At 37.7% G+C, this 21023-nt stretch overlaps 1 protein-coding gene across 1 annotated transcript in view; it reads right to left on the bottom strand.

Annotated features, from left to right (window-relative positions):
* Positions 1 to 21023, bottom strand: part of nrg3b (neuregulin 3b) — a 324753-nt gene that overhangs the window by 46865 nt on the left and 256865 nt on the right. Inside the window, exons 3-4 of the mRNA XM_074663848.1 lie at positions 14729 to 14802; positions 2460 to 2486 (exon numbers count right to left, since the gene is read on the bottom strand). Of these exons, the coding sequence (XP_074519949.1) occupies positions 2460 to 2486; positions 14729 to 14802 (101 nt within the window). The remainder of the gene's footprint in view (positions 1 to 2459; positions 2487 to 14728; positions 14803 to 21023) is intronic.

Below are 21023 nucleotides of genomic sequence, written 5' to 3'. Positions count from 1 at the left end.
AGGATGATTAGAGTGGTTCTTAAAGTGGAGTAGGGACTGCCAAAGGTCAATAAGGGGATTTAGGGAGGCCCGACTTGGGGGTGGAATATTTTTCTGGTAAATTTATCATTATGTAATAAAATGACAGCTTGAGAAACTATTATGGTCAGAGTTCAGTCCTTTCTGAATAAAAATATCTCATTTAGTAGTCTGCAGAACCATTTTTAGAAAACAGGTCCTTCTTGGAAAAAAAATGAGCCGCCTCTTAAAATCATTCTTCAGAGTAATACATTTTTAGGACGGCTACAGATCAAATACACATTTTTAGCTTATACAAAAGACATTAACCCATCATACCAACCCTCCTGTTACATTAAGCTCCAAACAAAACTGTTTGTTTCTCATACGGAGCTGGTAAACATGCTACTTTCAAATATTGCTAGCCAAAAGTAATACTTGAATTGTCAGCATTAAGTAAATGAGCCTCTAGTCTGACGCTTAGTTGATGACAATGGTGGACAAACTTTTAACTTTTGACTCCCACTGCTGTTGCTCTTGTTGATGGAGTTGTGCAGCTACCCTGCTGTGTGAACACCCGAGCTCAGCTGGTAGCACTAAAGCCGGCTGGCTCATTGGCCAAACCGCTGGAGATTCCTGCAGAGCTCTGGATATTTAAGACACACAAGGATGCAGAGGAGGGGGAAAACTACAGAGGAGATGGTGCAATATGATAGAGGCTTTTGGAGAGGAGATGGAAGCTGTTTCTTTACTCTCTCATTATGGGCATCATTTCTGTAAAAAAGATGGAGGACCTAACAGGAATAGCCAGGGGTCAGACTGAGTTTTGGAAAAGCAGGCCTTATAGAGAAATGGCTGCATCAGTATATCCCTGACCAGGATTGCACCAAGATAAACTGTTATACACAGCTTATTCTAATTATTCTGTGCTTCTTTCTTATTTAAAAAACATTTTATATATTCATTTGTATTATATGGAACCCAAAAGGTTCATAATTAAATAAGTAAAACAACGTTCTAAAATAAATACCATTTTGATAAATATCAGAAAAATATGTACTATAGCCAAAAAATTGTAAAACATGGCACTATTATTATTATTAAATATGTACGAATTATCATAATTAAATATTTCATAATGATAAATTCAACAACTTTGTACTTTTTAAAATAATTATTTTTTTATTTAATTTCAAAGATTTTATAAATTAAGAAAAATATATTTTTTTTTACAAAGTCAATTTTTATTTCATAATGTCCTCTCCCACAATGGCCTTTTCCACATAATGACTTGGTCTGTCAATCCAAGTACTCAAGGCGGAGCCAGTTAAGTGATTGGCTTATCCTTTACACAGATGTTGCAGCAGCACTTGCAGTATCGATTCAAACGTGGAGACTTTTTGACTGTTGCTGACAAGACTGAAAAGCTGAAAAGAGGAGTAAATTGCATGTTTGAGACAGAACAGCTGTAGGAGAAAAGTCAATTTCAGAGTTGCTCCCCTAGCAGCTGGACCCTTCTCAAACTAATCAATCTTAAAGGATAAAGCAGAGGTCCCTCTAGATTTGACTGACAGACCAAGTCATTCTGATGGAAAACAACATTATGAAATAAAAAGGCCATTGTGGAAGAGATCATTATGAAATAAATATTGGCTTTGTAGAAAAAGTTTTTTTTATCTTATTTTCATTTTTATTATTTTTTTTCATAGAAGCTTGGAAAATGAATAAACAGTCATTTTTTTTAACAAGTATGAAATTGTTGAAATAATCATTATGAAAGATTTAATCATAGTAATTCAATATTAAAGAATGATAAAACATATTTAATATTTAATAACATTACCTTATTTTACAATTTAATGGCAATATTACATATATGTGTGTTATTAATTTGAATTTTTTTTCTTTAACTGAATTATGAATCTTTTGGGGTTCCATGATACTGTGCATCAAGGCACCTGTGATGACAGAAAGGCATCGGAATTAGCTTCAGTGCATTTTATTTTCTGATTCGATACTCCCTAAAGGGACTTAAGTTAAAGGTTTATTTTTTAATTAAGACACTCATAGGTTAAGCCACAGCTTACAGTTCAACATTGTTTTCATAAATATGTTCAATATTTTGAAAATCCAGAGTCAGAGCAGCTCCAGGATTTAGACTCGGCTCACCAAACGTTCATTCAAAAAAATGAACTGCAGCTGTCTGTGTTTATTGCTCTTCCCTTGTTACATCACTCCCCCTGTAAGCGCACTGTCTCACACAGACAGAATACATCTAATTCAACACCACTGTTTCCATGGTGACTGGACCCGCATTAATTTTTTTCAAGGTGAGTGGCCTTGTTGTGCTTGTGAATGTGTGTTTCTTTCTTTTTTTCCTCTAGAATGTGGCTTTTCGCAGAGGTGCGGCATATGAAAAAAAAAATTAAGCACTCAACAAAGTAAATGAAAACTTGTCTTACCCATGAACTCGATCCCAAGTTCATCCGCTGTTTGGTTCAAAGGCAGGCGGCAGGAGAAGAGAAGAAGAAAGGGGAGGGGGGAAACAGACAGACAGAGAGGAAGAGAAAGAGATAAAACAGTTACAACATGATGTGCCACTATCTTTCTCAGAATTCACCTCAGGGAGAGACACACATGCCGCAACGAGACTGTAAAGTTGGCTTGACAGCCTCCTCTGACATGCACCCTCCCCTCTCGTGCACCAGGTAATGAGCCAGCCTGTCGTGAATGCTTGCTTTGCTCTTTCCGCTCTGAGTGCACACAGCTCGCCGAGGCTTTGAATGAAGAAAGTGAACAACAAAGATAAGGAGAGCCGAGCGGATTAGTGGAAGGATCGTAAAAAATTAAAGTTGAAAATGACATATCATATAGCTTTATGTCACTGACGGTGCTCTGCACAGGGCCTTTTATAATGAGTCCAGCCTGAAGCGATGCAGTAATTGTTCTCTGAGCATGACTTTTCAATATTCACAAGCTGGTCCCTTTAAGATGCAGGCGTGCTCACCCATACACATACAGTACTCGTGTCTGTATGAATTTGTCTGCCGCACACACTCACACACTCTGACACACCCTCTATTCCTCTCTGTCTCTCCCTCCAACACAATCTCTCGTCTTTCTTCATGCAGCTAAGTCTCCCCCTTCAATCCCAGTGCTGGGGAAACAGATAAAAAGGGACCACTCTTGTTCCTTCCATCCAGACATTGGCCCTTTTTCATGTCACTGTAATGTAATCTCATTTAAATTAAAATGAAACCCTCACTAGTAATTGCTTTTCTGACAGAGGTGGTCTGAGTTTTAAATAGAATGCTGCTTGCCAAGCTCCTGACAGATTATGTGGTGGGCACTCTCAAAAAATCAGTGCCAACAGTGACACACAAAAAAAGGAAAACAGAAGGGAAAAAAAAAGAAACATCTGTTTTCCCATGGACTTTGATAGTGCCATGGGAAAATGTGTCAGTGCTGTGGCCTCATGAGTTGGAAAAATAACAACACTCAAGAGGACAGGGTGAGATTCAGACATGTGAAAGACAAACAACATTTTGGTCAAATGGATTTAAATAATTGCAGAAGCAGGGTCTACTTTAAGAAAAAAAACACAAAAGGAAATATTGAGGCTAAATCTGCTCAAATTTACATTAAAAAATAAATAAAAAAGTATTGAAACAACTAATAATAAGAATTGAAATACAGAGCAGATTGATGCCCTGACTGACAGCTCAAGAATGAACAAAGCGATTTCTTTTATTGCGTATTTCGAGTGAAAAAAGCAGACTGAAAATCTTCAGACTACTCAATGAAATCATAAATCAATTCATGTTTTATTAAAATAAGAAACAGACATCATGTTTCTTCTTTAATGCTTAATCTCTGACAGCCTTCAGGAGTATTTTACAAACGTCTGCATTGACTAGACTCTTATTTGAGTTGTTAGTTGCTTAAACTTATAATTATATGTTAAAGCCTCTGGAAATTCAGACTGATTGTTTAATATTTTACATAACATTTGAAAGTGGTATGAATCATCTAAAAATTGAAAGAAACATTAATTACAAAGAGGAAACTTGGTTCAAAAACACCCAACAGCTCCTGTGAAGCTATGACTATTTTTTTTTAATAGAAATCCTGCTGGCGCTAAACTAAGTATTACCTTGGATGACAATGGAGCAGTTGGGTTTTCAGAGGTATGTAATTAAATTGCGAGTTGTAAATTGCCTGCTTTCAGTACCACAGTTAGCTGTTAGCAAACTCCAAGTAGCAACATTCAGTGCTGGAAAAATGAGACCAATGCTCCAAAGTGATAGCCATATTGAATGCCCATTTCAATAGTGAATGTAAACATATTCACTGCAAAGTTTTGGTCTGAATTATTTTTTTTTTCACTCACAAGTCATTCCTTTTGATCATACTGTGGTTAGGGCTGATTTGACTGGTGAGTGGGCAGGTTGTGTTGTTGCCAGAAGACTCAGGTCAATCTTTCTAAAATGGCCTTAAAAGCCACCCTCAAGATCATAATAACGAATTTGTTCTGAAAGTTACAACTGCGATAGTCAATCATGGCTTTGAACAGTTGGCATGAGCTAAACTTTTAATCAGCCAAGTAGGAGCTGTGTATAGATTACTATAGAGGGATTATTTGCTGATCAACAACGGCGGATGATGAGACCCGGTTCATAATAAAAAGACCAGAAAACCACGTCCAGAGTTAATTATTCGCCCACAGACGTTGCTGGTGTTTCAGTGTAAAGTGTGACCCTGTTAACTGGTGACTCCCAACCATTAATTACTGATACTTTTGGCTGAGAGCCACCAGTTAGCATGGTCGCTATTAACTCCGGAACACTGGTTGCTCTGCAACGGACAAAACTTGATATACGTTACCTTTGTTGTATAGTGTGGTTTCTAAAAACTGACCACTGAACAACTGTACATATTTATGCCGATGACAGGTTGAATTTAGTATTTAAAAAACACTAACTCATCTGAATGAATGGAGCTAAACGCTGCCTCTGCTGCCAAGATGCGTGCACATCTTTATGGTGACAAAGGCTGATAATCCTTCTATTGGCCTATCTTAACCAGTGTTGGGTGAAAAAAAACTGTACAAAGTAACGTCTTACAGTAATGTAAGTACTTTTTGAGGTAAAAAGTAGTGTATGGTAACAAAATGTAGTTCCTTTTTCAGTCAGGCACATTACTTTTACAGGGACCAATTTGAAAGTATCACTGCCTCAGCTGCGAGAATACGCAATAGTCGTTGGCTCTCATTCCACACTGAGGCTGGTAAAAGCTGAAAGTCGAGCACCATAAAAGTAACGTAAAAATAACAAGTAATGTAAAAAGTTTCTTTTCATAGAGGGTAACTAAGTAAAGTAAGGGACTACTTTTTCAAGAAGTAACCAGGAAACACTACTTTCTGAAAGTAACTTCCCCCTGGGCTGTAACTATGGCTTAAAACTAAGGTAATGCTAATACTCAACCTAATATCCAGTTAGTGTATAGAAACATAAAGCCCATTTGTGGATGTTTAAAGTTATGTCAGTTTTGGTACCCCATTATGACAAAGTGGGAACTTTTATGCCTTTGATAAGGTATACTGATAAAATTAAATCAAATTGCTTGCAAATAAAAAAGGCTGGTTTGGCAGCATTGTGAAGAGGGGGTGTTATGCATTCATAAATTTAAACAGGGATATAAATTAACAATGGTGGCTACTTCGTGAAATGTGCAAATTTTCAGACCACTAAATATTCATATGTAGTGAAAATCTGTCATATAAATCTATCTTTAAGCTGCTCAGAACAGTCCTTCCCAAAACAGTTTGAAAGCTTCTCAAGAATTTCTGTCTGAAATGATGAGGTCATTGCACATGGATCACCAAACTAGTTTATGGAGAGGTGGGCATCAAAGACCAAGGTCTGCTCATGACAGGCCTCTGGACACCTGGCCAATCAGAGAGAAGGGGGTTTTTGGAGTGGGAGCTTTAAAGAGACAGTGTTTAAGACAGAAGTTAAAAACACCACTGTGATAAAAATGTTGTTTTTTTTTATATATTTTATTTTTTTTTTGAGTTGTTGAGCTTTAACTCATATAAAGCTATTAAACCCTAAGGTAAAGCAACATACCCCCCATGCTTTTGCTTTGCAAGATATATAAAGGCATTAGTGTCAATGTCAGTCCATAAAATTAATTGCTTAAAATCCTCAAAGGTGCTTTAATGGGGTTGTTAAGGTTAAAAACCGAAATGATTTTTGGATGTTTTTAAATTCTAACCATCACATAGAAAAGACCAAAATTTGCTCAGCCAGGTGACATTTATGAATTCCAGTGTCTCGGGGCTTTCAGAATAAATCCTGTCTGACTTGCCAACATTATATTTTTCCCATTTCGAGGAATGACTGCATGATTCATATGGTTAAGACTGTATTATGCCAAATGCTTTTTCACACAGCGGCACAAACACTTGGCAGAGCCAAAGAAGTGGAATCAGTATCTTACTGATGTTTCCTGATCTGTATCAACCATTCAGACCATCTCCAGTAATCGCCTGTGGCAACAGCCAACACTTTCCCACTCTAAATCGTCTCAGCTGTCACAGCCTCCTCAGATGATGTCATTACAGCGCTGATGCACATCCTTTTCCTCTGAAATTGGCGTGTCTGGAGACATTCACCAATCATAATATGTGCAGGCTGCCAATCTTTCACTCTGGCGAGTTGCGGCACCTTGGGGAATCGCTGCACAGGGCCTCGAGAGGGCTGGGAGGATACCTGTGCATCATGTCAGATGCTCTTGGCCCGATTAAGAGGCAGGATTCTGGCGAGCGAGAGAGACAATGGTGGGAGTGAATCAAATCCTTAATCCCCTCCTCCACTTGGGTGAGCAGGGAACTGGGGAGTCAATGTTTCTGTGTTTGTGTGTGTGTGTGCGTTATTAAACCGAATATCCTGTGTAGCTTCTTACTCCAGGCCTAATATCTACAGAAGATTAATAGTTTAAATTAGAGGCTAGCCATCTTCCTCTTGGTAATTCAGCAGGGTAAAGCCAAAAACTGGCTCACCTTTTGCTTTAATCTTCCACCAAACATTATTACAGACACAAGCAGCCAGCAGAAAACAACTGGACATTTTCACTCTGGGGCTAATTTTGCATGACCTTTACACTCAGAGTGGGAAGCTTAAACGATGTTTTGTCATGCAGACGAGTTCCAGGTTGTATGTCTAATAAATGAAAGGTATCTGACCAACCTTCAGTTGTTTAACTGCTTTCTCGGTGATGGCCAGCAGAAAATATGACAATCAGTCAGGGATAATGTATAGTTAGCTGGTGCTAATGTGGAATATGACAGGGTGGAACCAAACCCTGATGCAAAAACACTTAGTGTTGGTCTTAATGACAGTGAGTGCTGATTTAAAGATAATTATCTTGATTTATTTGCATGTAGCAAGAAATATATATATATTGTTTCTCAATAGTCAGTTTTGACAATTTATAGCACACACAACACATTAACTTAATATTTCCATTCGCTGTTAATACTTGACATTAGCATTTCCTTTTAATGGAAGCAGAAAAAAACAGCAGCACCTATGCAAGCTTTTCTTCAGTTAGATTTGATGTGTGACATTTGGGTTCAGGTTGTGCACAGAATCATCTAGTTGCTGGTAGAATTCATAGCCATCGCCAAGGGTCTTTGGCCAATCAGAATCAAGTATTTAACACAGTGAAGTGACCAGTTAGAAACCTGTGCAATGATCAGTAATCAAACAGACAATCTGTGTATGTTCCTCAACAGTCACAGTGTTTCAAAAGTTACTGTCTTCTGCTAAAATTGCCTTTAGCAAGGAAACGTAAAAGCTAAAATAACTGTTTGGTAATATCAATCAATAAAAGGCCAAAGGCAAACACAAGCTACTGCTGTGTAACACAAAAATTTACATGCTAGTTCAAGTAATGCTAGCATGAAAGTTTTTTGGATGCTAACATTAGCCATTTTCTAGCAATGGCAAAAGGTATCAAATTTCCTGTTTTACTTGAGTAGCATGCCTTAGCTAGCCCACTATTCCCTAGTAAATAGCTAAAAACTAAGAAATACTTAGTAGTTAGTCTTAGCAACGTTTAGTCTAACATATCTCCATCGCTTCCTGGTTAGCATAACTTTTAGCCTGGAAATAGGATATTGTTTGAACTTTTAAATAATATTTGGGAGTAAAAGCTTTGAATTCTTAGCTACTTTATTGTTAGAAAAGACTGCATTGCCACCTAGCTAAGACGGACTAATGCTGTCCTTAGCAAGCGATTTAGTACTAATTTCAGCTGTGATCCAACAAAGTTAAATATATGGTTTCTAACAGACCTAGTTTTTCCTGGATTAAAATGATCTGATGGCAAATAAAACTGTATTCCAATCACACAGAGGTGACTTTGCTAGCATTTCTATTTTTACTTTGAACTCAAATTCTGGACTACAGTGGTGACATACTAGTGTTTCAGCTTTTCCACCCTGTGTACAAAAATGGCCACTGTGTGACTTTGGTGAATAAGTGGTTCACCATGAACTCATCGGCTTCCTTTCCTACCTAAACTGAAGCCTTCCTACTCTCCCATGCCTTCAATTAACGACCCCACCACTCCCCGACTGTGCACTGATATCCAAGGAGGCAGCACCTTCTCTCTACTTCATTTTCAGAGCTGAGCTCACAGCGGTGCACCTGGAGTACCTGGCAGGGGGCCTCTTTTTTCTTTTGTCCCTGGGCTTTTGTGATGGTAGCAACTTGTATCTGCTTTTCTTTTATACCTGTGTATAAAGATTTGTGTGTATGTACGAGTGGCAGTCTGGACTGCTCTTCTGAGTGGCTGCTTTGCGGTTAGTCAATAGCAAGATAAAGGATGTGGAATGATGACTGGTGTGTGTGTGTGTGTGTGTGTGTGTGTGTGTGTCAGTTGGAAATTGATTTTAGTAAAAAAAAAAAAAAAAAAAAGAAAAAAAAGAAAAGAAAAGAAAAGAAAAAAAAACAGAGTAAAGTGTGCACGGCAGATGGAACTTTTTCCTCACCACAGGGTGCGATTTGAGTCTAAATTTGCCACATCAATGAAGGCAAATGCGGAATCAAACTGCATGCAGACAGTAATAAACTCACACTGAACTGCAGCACTCTGGAGCACGTAGCTGTTGTCAGTATGTGCATGTTTGTGTGTATGTTATTACATGATTTGCCTCTGAAAAGAGGATAATCCTACAAACCCTTGGTAATCTGGGTAAATTTTAGATTACTCTGTATCAACAGAGATCAAAATAGGCTTCATTCCTCTTCCAAATCTTCCAGGGCCCACTTATCTCTTACGGAGGAGGGGCATAGATTGTGGCCAAACACAGTTTACAGTGGTAAGCAGGTGCATGCTAGGACTGGCAATACACGACTGTTTGCATGCAGTTTTGTGTCACAGCTGTCACAAATTTTTCTTTTTTTGTTTGCGAGAGATTTAGTTTGGGGTCATCAAACATTTAGATCATACTATCATTTTAATATGCAGGCTGTAAACATGTTAATGTGTGTATATTATTTACAGCAGGGGTGGATGGGAAGGATTCTGAGGACAAAAGGTCAAACTAAAGACTAATTTATGGGCACATCTGTGACTCGGGGTGGCACACATCCATCTTAATGTCCGTGACACTTTGAAAGTTTTCTACCCACTGCATGTTTCCCCTCTCTACCACAGTGCCAAAATATTGTGCTGGAGTGCACATTTAGTTATAACTAAGACAGATGGTGAATTTCATTACATATACTTTTAAGTTTCTGCAGGTCTGTTTATCTAAAACAACTTTTTTGGTCACTGAGCACTTTCATCTACTCAGCTCCAAACATTAACCCCGCTTTCAAGAAGAAACCGCTCTTTGTTTTGTTAACACCTTTAGCTGTGTTTCATCGTTGTAAAGTGGCCTTGAGCTACAGAAGCACAAGTGCAAACAAAGCTTTGTAACTCAGGAGTTAAGCTGTTGTCGAGGAGACTCCAACTGTGGAGTATTGTGTTTACCCCGCGCTGATTAAACTGTTTTATAGGCTTACCGTTAGCAACAGTAAAAAGATGCGTGTCCCCTTGAAACACAGTTTTGTGGCATTCTAAAAAGGTATATTGCATGTTTAATCCACTGGCAAAATCCACCCCTTTTTAATTTCCTGCTTCAATCCATCCTGTTATGTTGTGAGATGATCTCTTTCCAAGAATGATTGTGGTTGAAATGCTTTTTTTAGGCTTGTATCCAACAGAAAAGGTTACAATTTGTAATATTTAATTTTTACTTGTAAGAGTGTGGAAAGTAGAGAAAAATAACCTACAAATATGCCACTCAAACAAATCCTCTTAAGGGAAATATTCTTCCTGTGCTGTCATATGCATATTTTAAGAATAGAAAATATCATTTTTGTGTGTATTTTGCAGTAATTATTTCTTCTGTTTCTATTTTTGTGCTATATACAGTAAGTTTGAGCCTTTCTCTGAGAAAAACAAAAGTCTCTTGATCTGGACATAAATTGATGGCCTATCACAGCTAACATGAAGCCTATTGTAAAAGCCGAAACATGCTTGTTGACACTTGCTCGTGCCCCCATTAATGGGCTCACAGAGGGCCTTATGGCATCAGACAGAAGGCAAGCAGGGCTTAGTTTTCTCTTTGACACTTGGTGCAGAGGAGCCAAGTCACTCCATAAAACAGCGTGAATTCGTAAAGTCACAGTCTCAAGGGAAAGGCCGGAGGTCTCCAATTTCTCTCCCTTGTATCTCTGCCTTTAACTCTATTTTCTAAACTACATTACACATCTGTAGAGAGGGTTTAAAGACTGTGGGAAATGGATTTTCATGGAAACAAGAAACAGACGTTTTTCTTTTCCCTTTTAGCAAGACAAAAGCAAATCCAGATTAAAGACGCTCGTAAACATGCAGGAGGTTTTATGGGCGAGTTTTACTTTAATATCTGCATGGTACCACTTTGCCTGTAAAAGCCAATAAAGATGCACGGTCTCATGATACACATTTTGTCTGTGTCTAGTATCTGACTAATGCTTTTTTATGGCCCTAATAATGGCCAAATTAAGATTAAAATAAAAATTAACACCCTACAGGTCTTTATTACTCCATTATTGTAAATATGAGCACCTGTTGTGGAGGAAGGAGCATAAAATGAAACTAGTAAGTCTAAAGTCATGATACAGTCAATAAAAACATTCTGGTTAAGCTATTCTGTACAACAGGTAAAATAATTTCATTCATGGCGTCTAAATATAATGACTCAACTTTGTTAAATACTGGATTGTGATTGGTTGGTTATAGCATTCCATTCTGTCTTAGATCCTTAAAACCGCCCTCTGTAGTGAAATGTAGATTATTGCTTCATAGGCATTTCTGATCACAGACTCTTAATTATCTTAGATATACAAAGGTAGTAAGCGCTTGCTTAATATGTAAGAGCAGAATTCAGAACACCTTCACTTTTTCAATCTGTGGCTAACACAAAGAAGCATAACATTTACACCAACTGATGTCCAGACTGCCTTGGATAATGTTATTCATACTGGTGTGTAACTGTTGTATATGTATGTTGTATTTAAACTCTTCTTCTTCTTTTTTTTTTTAACTTTTGTTCTTGTATACATTGACCCTGCATGATTCATACTTCTGCGTTAAATCAACACTGTAGTCTGCACTGTAGGTACACACAATAAATAGCTCTGAAGTGATGTGAATTCATTAATGCACAAGTATGTAATTCTCAGCCACTAGGCTTTACTTTAATTATTATGTCTGTAAAGCTGCAACGTATGAATCTCACCCTCAGGATCAATACAGTGTTATGTTATGTAATTTTTTTTCTTTAATTTTGTTACATTTTGTTACATTATGTTTCACTACAATACATCACATTATGTTACCTTACATTAAGTTACATTATGTTACAATTTGTTGCATTATGTTACGTCACATCACACTAAATTACATAATGGTAAATTACATTATGTTACGTTACATTATGTTACATTACACTACACTACATTGCGTAATGTTACGTTATGTTATGTTACGTTATGTCACGTTATGTTATGTTACGTTATGTTATGTTACGTTATGTTACGTTATGTTATGTTACGTTATGTTACGTTATGTTACATTATGTTACGTTATGTTACGTTATGTTACGTTATGATATGTTATGTTACACTATGTTACGTTACCCTACGTTACGTTATGTTATGTTATGGTACGTTACGTTATGTTACGCTATGTTATGTTACGTTATGATATGTTATGTTACACTATGTTACGTTACGCTACGTTACGTTATGTTATGTTATGTTATGTTATGTTATGTTATGTTATGTTATGTTATGGTACGTTACGTTATGTTTCGCTATGTTACGCTATGTTACGTTATGTTACACTACGATAAATTACATGAGGTTACATTACATTACAGTACATTACGCTTCATTCATTGCATTATGTAACATTACAGGACATTAAGTTACATTATATTATGTTATGTTTTTTTTTGTTTTGTTACGTCACGTCACGTCACGTTACGTGACAGTACATTATGCTACTTTACATTACGTTACGTTACAGAACATTATGCTACAATACATTACTTTATGTTACATTAAGTTATGTTACGTTACATTACATTACATTACATTATTTTTCACAGGACTGGAGTTGCAGGATACTAATTCGTTAGAAGTGTGATAACTGCAGAAAAGACATTGACGACATCAAAGTGAACCCAACTTCAAAATGAGAAAAAAATGCTAACAAAACTTTTTTTTTTTTTTTAATGAAAATTAGAAGCTAATGGAAAATTGAGTGGATAAATCAGGTTTAACAGATTAACTGATGGATACCTGAAACTTGATTTAAAAAAAGATGCTAAAATGACCACTGAGTAGGCCATGGTGTATAAAATCATCCTATTGGACAATCTTTTTTTCAGGTAATTATGCTGTCATGTTCACTCTGTCCCACTTTATACCACCAAAGGAAATACTACATTCAATGCAACTGAAAAAGCTGAGTGAAGTAATCTCAAGTCTTACTATGTATGGGACTATTATCTGAACAGGAGTGGATCTTCTTCCCAATAAAGCCGATCTCACTGACTTCTCCAGGTATCTGTGCCGATGTCATAACACGCAGTGAGTGGGTTGTTATGTAAGGTGTAATATAGAAGGAGCTTGTTCTATTGCATGAAAAAACCCTGACACGGTGAAGAGGCTCTTCAGCTGGATCGACCTGACCTCTATATGTAATCTCACTTATCAAAGACTTATCAAAGAAATCAATTACAATCCAACCTTTATTAACTTGTGGGTTTTCAATGATTCAAAATTGATTACATTTTTACTACCTAGTCAACTTTATTTGTCTCTGAAGAGCAAGGAATACTAGCTTGAACAGTGACCACAACATGACAAGTATCAAAAGGTTAACCTTTCCAGGAGTTATACAATTTTACTAATGCAATGGGTTATTTTTCGATAAAATATAATCATATTTAAAATATTACATTTCTAACCTTGATAATGTGGGTTTTGTTGTACTGATCAAGTCAGTACGCTGTAGACATCAAGGTTTTCCTTCTATTTTAGGGTCAATTGGTTTAACATTATCTTAATAACACGTTTAATTTATGTAGCCTTTTTTTTTGTTATTTCTGTTATGTTACTTCTACAGCGTAGCAGACTGCTACAATCATATTCATGTTAATTTTCCTGTGCAAAATCTTTTTTTTTTTTTTTTTTTAAGAAACACTGGTTACACCAATTGGCATTTATCTGGCTTACCAACTGACCACGTCTTTCATCCAGGTATATAATTTTGCCAATTTGCAAGGACAGGTAAGGTAGCTGTTTCCACATTTGGAATAAAACTAGGAGCAGAGGGCTTGCAAAGGAAGTCTATACCCATGCCATTAGTTTTCAGATGCATTCAGCTGCTTGTAAGCCTTGTCACATTGGGATGTAAAATCATCTAAAAAAGAACCACGATCCTTTTCATCTGCACTCAGAGGGCTGATTTCTCTGTTGTTATCCTTTCTTTTATTGTTTTCCATGGCAAACAGACCAGTGTCAGCGCTGCCTGTCTATATATACAGATATAATTACAGTTGGCCCGCCATAGTCTGAGTTCAGAGCTGCATCCCAAGCCCTGTTCTATAAAACAAGTCTTTACTGTGGAGGGATAACAGACCAGGGGATGTCAAAATGAAGCAATCGAAACCAAGCTATGAAAGGCAGCAAAGAGAAAAACCTGAAGGGAACGAAACCAGGCGTCAATATGACAACCATCTCACTTTTATTCAACCATTACTTGAATCATCTTTTTGTGAATTTTACAGAATGGCGCACCAGCAGGATCTAAGAGGGGATGATGGGAGGTTGACATGAGGAGTAACATGCAACAAGGGCTCCATGTCTGATTTAAACCTATGTACTGGTCAAGGTAACGCCCTTTAAATAAATGCCTCACACAGTCTAAAGGCCCCAGGGCAACATCAGCTCTGTGCTGCAAGTGTTAACATAGGCACTTGATTTATATTTATCTTGTCGACTGACAGAGCACAGTCAGAGATTTGCTGGAGGGCACGTAACGCACTTGTTTTGAATTTGTTTTCATGTCTCAGATCAATACACCCGGTACTGTAGGACGTATAAAAAAAGAAAATGGAACATACTTGGGTCTGACAGGATAGCATCTGTCTTGGGTACAAACTGGTCACAGCGGAGTCCATGGTAGCCCTCTTTACACCTGCAAGAAAGGAAGAGAGAGAAAAAGAGTAGATTTTAGATCAAAAGTAAGATAGACCAAGAGGGAAAAAAGTACAGAACGAAATATCAGCCCAGAGGTGTTCTGATAAGGAAAGTTAAGGACAGGAAACATAAAAAAGACCACTGAATGGAGGCTAAAGTGCTCACTAGAACTGAGGTGGAGAAAGGAGATACACAAAGTGTGGAGAGGGGTGCTGTGAGAAGAAAGGGAGGGAAGATAGTTTGGGCATTCCTAAGCAGCGCCTGCAGCCTCACTGATAGCACATGACTGACAGGAATGCCAGGTCCCTGTGGATGAAATGGGGAACTGGGATGGAGAGGACTTGGCGTGACTGCAGGCGACGCAGGATCTACAGTGAGAAGTGAAAGCTGCCATAGTTGGAACACTCGTACAAACAAAGTCCTGGCACCGTCCAGATATTTGCCTTCATGATCAAATAAATATCCCTGAAGCCTGCAGATCCCCCAGCAACTGTCATAAATATATCCACCAAATTGTTAAGTTTGGACGCTATAATTTGATACCGTTTAAAATGCCAAATTCTGGGGTTGTAAAACATCACATGTGTGTAGCTTTCAGCCTTTAGAGCTAAAAATAAAGACGGAAAACACAAACTTTGAACCTCCAAAAGAGTATTTTACAAAAACTTCTAAAATTCAGCACACACATATAAGTATCTGGAGTTGTTCCTCATCCCTCATTTGGCGCAATCCTCAGTAGTTTTTTGTCTTAATGAGGACTTAGGCACTTTTTATTCCCATCTTCAGCAGTGGCCATACTGTGAGCACATTCAGTGGGATGATCCGTCCCCCTGCTCTCTCACAGCTTAAGGGAGACAATTGGGGGATTTGCTTTGATGTGTCTGTTTCAACATAAACTTGCACATGAGTGAGCGATATGTCAGCATTGTCTGTATTTCCTCTATTCCATCAGCCCGTGACATATTGTAGGCAAACGCTGGGGGGATTTCCACTCACACATTATCCATCAATATCTGTCCACCACATTTCCACCAGAGTCACCCGGCCTACATGCTGGTATTACGAATTGGATGAGAGACAGACACAAGTGGACCATTCTGTCTTACTTGGCCTGGTTTGACCTGATAGCTTGAAAAAAACACAGTGCTAAAATAACAGGGCTGTTAAAACAAACTGAACAGCAGAGGAGATGGAAAGTTGGTTGTTATGTCCGAGACGTAATTGAAAGCTGTGATGGATCATGTTTTCTGTGTTTGATTTCTAATTGTCATGCCGCAGCTTGAAATCCATTTGTTGTTGTTGTTGTTGTCTCTGGGACTGACACAATACAATGACATGTATCAGATGCAACACACGGCTGTGTAATTAGACACTGGCAGCAAGGTAGTATGCAACTCCAAAGTCTTCAGTACAGTATCTGGTCTGTAGAGAATCTCTATTGAAAAAGTGGTCTGGTATGGATCAGTACAATTTGGTATGGGTTGAATCAGTAAAGCCTGGTCCCTTTTGTGTTTCCACAGCCAACCATGCCTTTCTTGGTGGGTGGTGTGTAAGCCGAATGCTGATAGCTGCATCACTTATGTAATAGTGCAACACCATAGCAGTGCGACACAGTGTACCCCGCTAATACATCCAACAAAGAAGAAAACCATGACACAGTAAACAAAGAGCAACAATGGAAGATATCCAGCAATTTGTCTTATTTTGTTGTTTCAGAAAAGGCTGTGTGCCACAAGTAGAAATATAGCATCGCTGTTACATGGTGAGTGATGGCAGTGTTTCTAGCTCCACCTTCTGGGGTCAGATTGGTGTGTCTGGCACCCCAACAGATGGGTAACAAAGAGTGGGACGGTATGTCGTAGATGTTGACCAATTTTGAAAAGTCAGAAATTATTCTATGATCCCACACATTTTACAAGTTATTTTTACCAAAACTCATATTTATTCCTTCTCCTAACCCATTTTGCCTCAGCTCATTCAGATTAAAGTTATTCGGGAGCCATGTACTTTATCTTCACAATAAAGACAAAATGCATGTAATATTCTAAACATAGCTAAAAGCTAGTGAATCTAGATGAGGAATTTTTGTGTTTATAAAATTGCACATGATGTCTTAGTTTTTAGTTTTTATTTTTAGTATTTTTAAAATATTTTTTAATAAGTTCCCAAAATTTAAAATTTTTATTTTTAGAAATGTAATAAATTTGCAACAATGAAAAAAAAATCAATGAATTGCTAAATAATCCAAAAATTGTAAAAAGTTTTTTCTAAACATTACAAAGTCTAAAGAATAAAAATTGTAGTTAATAATTTGCAAAAAATTATTGAAATTCAAAAATACTTGAAATTTACAGCATCTTCAAAAAATTGCACCAAGTTTAAAACAATTTTCAGAAATCTTTAAAAAAAATTGAAAGCTGTGGTGATACATATTTAGTTATACATAATGTTAATACCCTCTGTAAGAAAAATATTGCAAAAAAATTGCAGATCCTTGGCCTAACCAACCAATTGCAGATCCTTGGCCTAGCCAAGCACCAAAGTGGTCCCATTGCACATCCAAAAACCTGTTTTATCTCAAGTTTCACATTCACATAACTTTTTGTATATTTGTGTTTTCAACATTTTTTTTAGTTCAAGCGTTACATTTAAACCTCTTGTGAGAGGTCTTGATTTCTTTATTTTTTTCAAACAATTATGAAATAGACTGAAATAATACAAATACTATCAGGGATAAGCTTCATGACTTCTATAGTGTAACCTTTAATGCCAGAAACCAGTGCTGGGGGTAGGTGTCAGACATTTAAAAACAAAAAAAAATTCAATGTTAAATTTTTTACAATAAATTCCAGTGAGTGTAAAAATTCTACATAAATAAAGAAAAACACAAGCAAAGACCACTTTTCTTCAGGAGGTGCCACCTTGGTAAACATGTTAACTCCCTCACAGGAGCTTTAAATTCAATCCAAATGTGATCATGTTTGAAAATCAAGCACTTGTTGTACTAGTATTTACCTCTGATACCATTAGAGTGAAATAACATTTGGTGTTTGTGAGCTGTTGGGCTCTGAATCTAAAAAAGTACAGCCTTAAGTAGCAAAACATCACCTCAGTTATTTGCCATCCAACTGCTGTTCACGCTGATCAGCTGCCCATCAAGCTGCAGGGAATGGTTGTTGTGACTGTTATTTAACATTTCGTGGAGTTAACCACTTTCCAGCTGCACCTTTAAATAGTGAGATGTATCACTTTTTTCTTCTCATAAAACCAAATGTCACACCCATGAAGGAAATGCGTTGAGCGCAAAATCCTGGTATTTCCCAAACTCTTGAAACCAATTTTACACACAATCACAGACGTGTACATGCTGATAGCGATATTTCTTTTCCTTGAGAAGAGCACATAAAATCATAACTGAAATACTGATTATTGCTGACTTATCAAAAACAAGACACTAGCTTTAAATGGTCACTTTTATGCAGATGATACTGTCATAATAGCCTGTAACTCACACCTGCTGCTGACTATTCAGAATTCAAAAGTCAGGATTGTTAAATGAATTATCTTTACGATACAGTATTACAGCTTTCTCTGTGCTGAAATGAATCAGCTGGATCGTCATGGTCATTGTTCATAATGCACTCATTATGCATCTCGGCAAAGACGAGTGCCAAAAAGCAAAAGCCGACATGATTTAAGTGATCTGAAAAATTAAACAGGATATCCATTTAAAAAGTTTCCATTAATCAGCTCAAAGATTTAGACCATTAAACCAGAGCGAACAGCAGAATGAAATATGCAAAAGAGTATGCTATATGATGCGTAAAGCGGCAGTCCAGATGACAAATGCAAAGATATCAGATTAATTACCAAGTTAAATCTGCTTTTGTCTGGGGGAATTGCAGCCAGCCACAGCGACAGTGGCTTAAATTAAGAGGGAATTCTAGGTGAGGTGGATTCCTCCTACACTGATAGTATCTGTGTGGAGAAAAAGTGAATTTAGGTCATGTTTCCTTATATCTTTTCTCAAGTTTAAAAAGCAAGAAATGTCCCTTTTTTGTCAGTGTGCTGATCTGTGTTGGACAGCCAATCATGCACTGCAAATTTCAGGGAGGAACTTCCGACAACCACTCAGATTTCAAGGGTAAATCATCCCTCCCCTCCCATCGCTTGGCTCTGGCATACATCACACCTTCCCTCCCTGGGTGTGAGCTGAGTTGCCTTGTTAGTATTCTGAATCACATGCCCCAGGCAGAAAGCCTGTCTGGCTATCTGTTTATGTCTGGGCTTGCTTTTTGTTTGTCTACATCTCCATCTCTCCCCCCTTTTCTTGCATCTTTGTAGCACAGTGAAACAAGCTCAGCTTTCCCTCAATGAGATGCAAACAATGCTTTGTAAGAGTGTGCGAACATGACGTGGAATGCCTGAATGGGTCTCAAACAATGTGAGATAATGATGCGCTTTTGAGTTTGTGTTTGGGTGTGGATCCCAAATGAGAGGAATGAGAGAACAAAAAGAGGAAATATCTCAAAAGAACCCAGATGTGTGTTTTTGTGTTACAACTGGGGAACATATGACAGCTATTTCGAGCGTGTTTATGCCCTGCAGTAGCTGGCGTGTATGATCATCAGGCTCAGTCTCGGAGCATGTTTTTCCCCATCACTCTATAGCTGTCTGTGACTACCCAGCTGCTTTTAACACATGTTCCAGTCACAGAGAAAACACACCTCTGAGTCTGGAGGATGACTGAGGGGTGGGAAGCGCTGCCTCATGGCTAATCACCATCCTGTCTGCCTGCTAATTACCGCTAAGAAAAATGGAGGATAGTTTGTGCCCAAGGGGAGGGAAAAGAGGTTACACGAGGAGGGGAAGGGGTGCGGATGTGAGCGTGTCAACCAAAGTTTTCATTTAGCTACTGACGCCTGAGCATATTAGCCTCCACATGTCCTATAAAATAACAGCATATGAGCTTTCACTGATGAGGCAGAGGGGAGGGAGCTTATTGGAAGTCAGAACTGCTCCCACAGGGTTGAGCACTTGCTGACTAAATTGAGTCTTCTACTTTACTGGAACAATATCTGGTTGTTGCTAACAGTATTAACAGGATAATTTGTTGAGTCTAGAGTTTAAAACTGGATCAGTTCTCCAGTACTTTTGGCATCTGTTGAACAGTCCATTACAAAGTCTGGGAGAGTTTTGTGAGGGACTTCCATAATGCAAGCTAAATATCAAACTTAAGTGCTGTGTTTTTAAAGAGTAATTCCAGTTTAATTCATATTCTGTGGACATAAAGCAACAGCTGGACTTGTTGTGAATGGGAATCTGTCTTTCTTTCTCAGTTAAAGATGAGAAAAACATCCCTGTTCATGTGTTTGTGTAGCTAAGCTATATGATCTCATTATAGGCTTAGCCTAGCATAATGTTAGTTTAGCTAGCATGCAGACAGCTCACTGGGATTAAATTCAGTGCTCAGTCTCACAGTTCTATGTTTTATGGTCAGTTTTGTTACATAGAAAGAGCCAAGCTAGATATTTTCCCTGTTGTTTGTAGCCCTAGGGTCTAAGCTAACTAGCATATTACTTCTTATTCAGTATAAGATGCCATGAATCTGTGTTTCTAAAAATGTAAAAATAAGCTATTTTCAGACTCATCAATCAACAATGTCTAGAACTGGGTTAGAATGTATTTTTTACCTTGATAATTATGCCAAGAATCTAAAAAGGGTAAAATTTGGTCAAATTGTTATGATGCACTACATTAACTTTTCTTTTTTCTTTTTTTTTTTTTTTAATGTATGACAATTTCTGTATTTTAGTGCTGCCTGTCTCTTGTGCTGGTAAGCCAAGGTCAATTTTCCACTTCAGTGGACAATCATCAGGCAGTGAGCTAACACTCAATGAACTGTGGCTATTAGCACTTCCACATAAGCTTCATTTATACATTGCCCCTTATTTATTCCTAGCTACTCTATATGGTTAGAAAAAGCTTTTTTCCAGTTACTCAGCTTTTCACAAGAAAAAGTCCTGAGCTGCATTATCAATAAGGTGGCTTGACCTGAGTATTTAATACAATGGTAGAATTAGCTTACTTGTTGTGTTTGCCAAAACTAAATCTGGCACGTTAGCTTCATTTTGTTTCCAGAATTAGCATATCAAATTATACTTACAAACATGAAGTGACACTGCTTTAACAGTTAGACTTAATCAAATCAAAAACAGG

This window comes from Halichoeres trimaculatus, unplaced genomic scaffold, assembly GCF_033239565.1.
Source record: "Halichoeres trimaculatus isolate MK-OKI-2021-1 unplaced genomic scaffold, fHalTri1.1 fHalTri1_scaffold_23, whole genome shotgun sequence".
Taxonomy (NCBI): domain Eukaryota; kingdom Metazoa; phylum Chordata; class Actinopteri; order Labriformes; family Labridae; genus Halichoeres; species Halichoeres trimaculatus.
The sequence above is the reverse complement of the archived record's forward strand: the minus strand, read 5'-3'. Positions and strand labels throughout refer to the sequence as shown.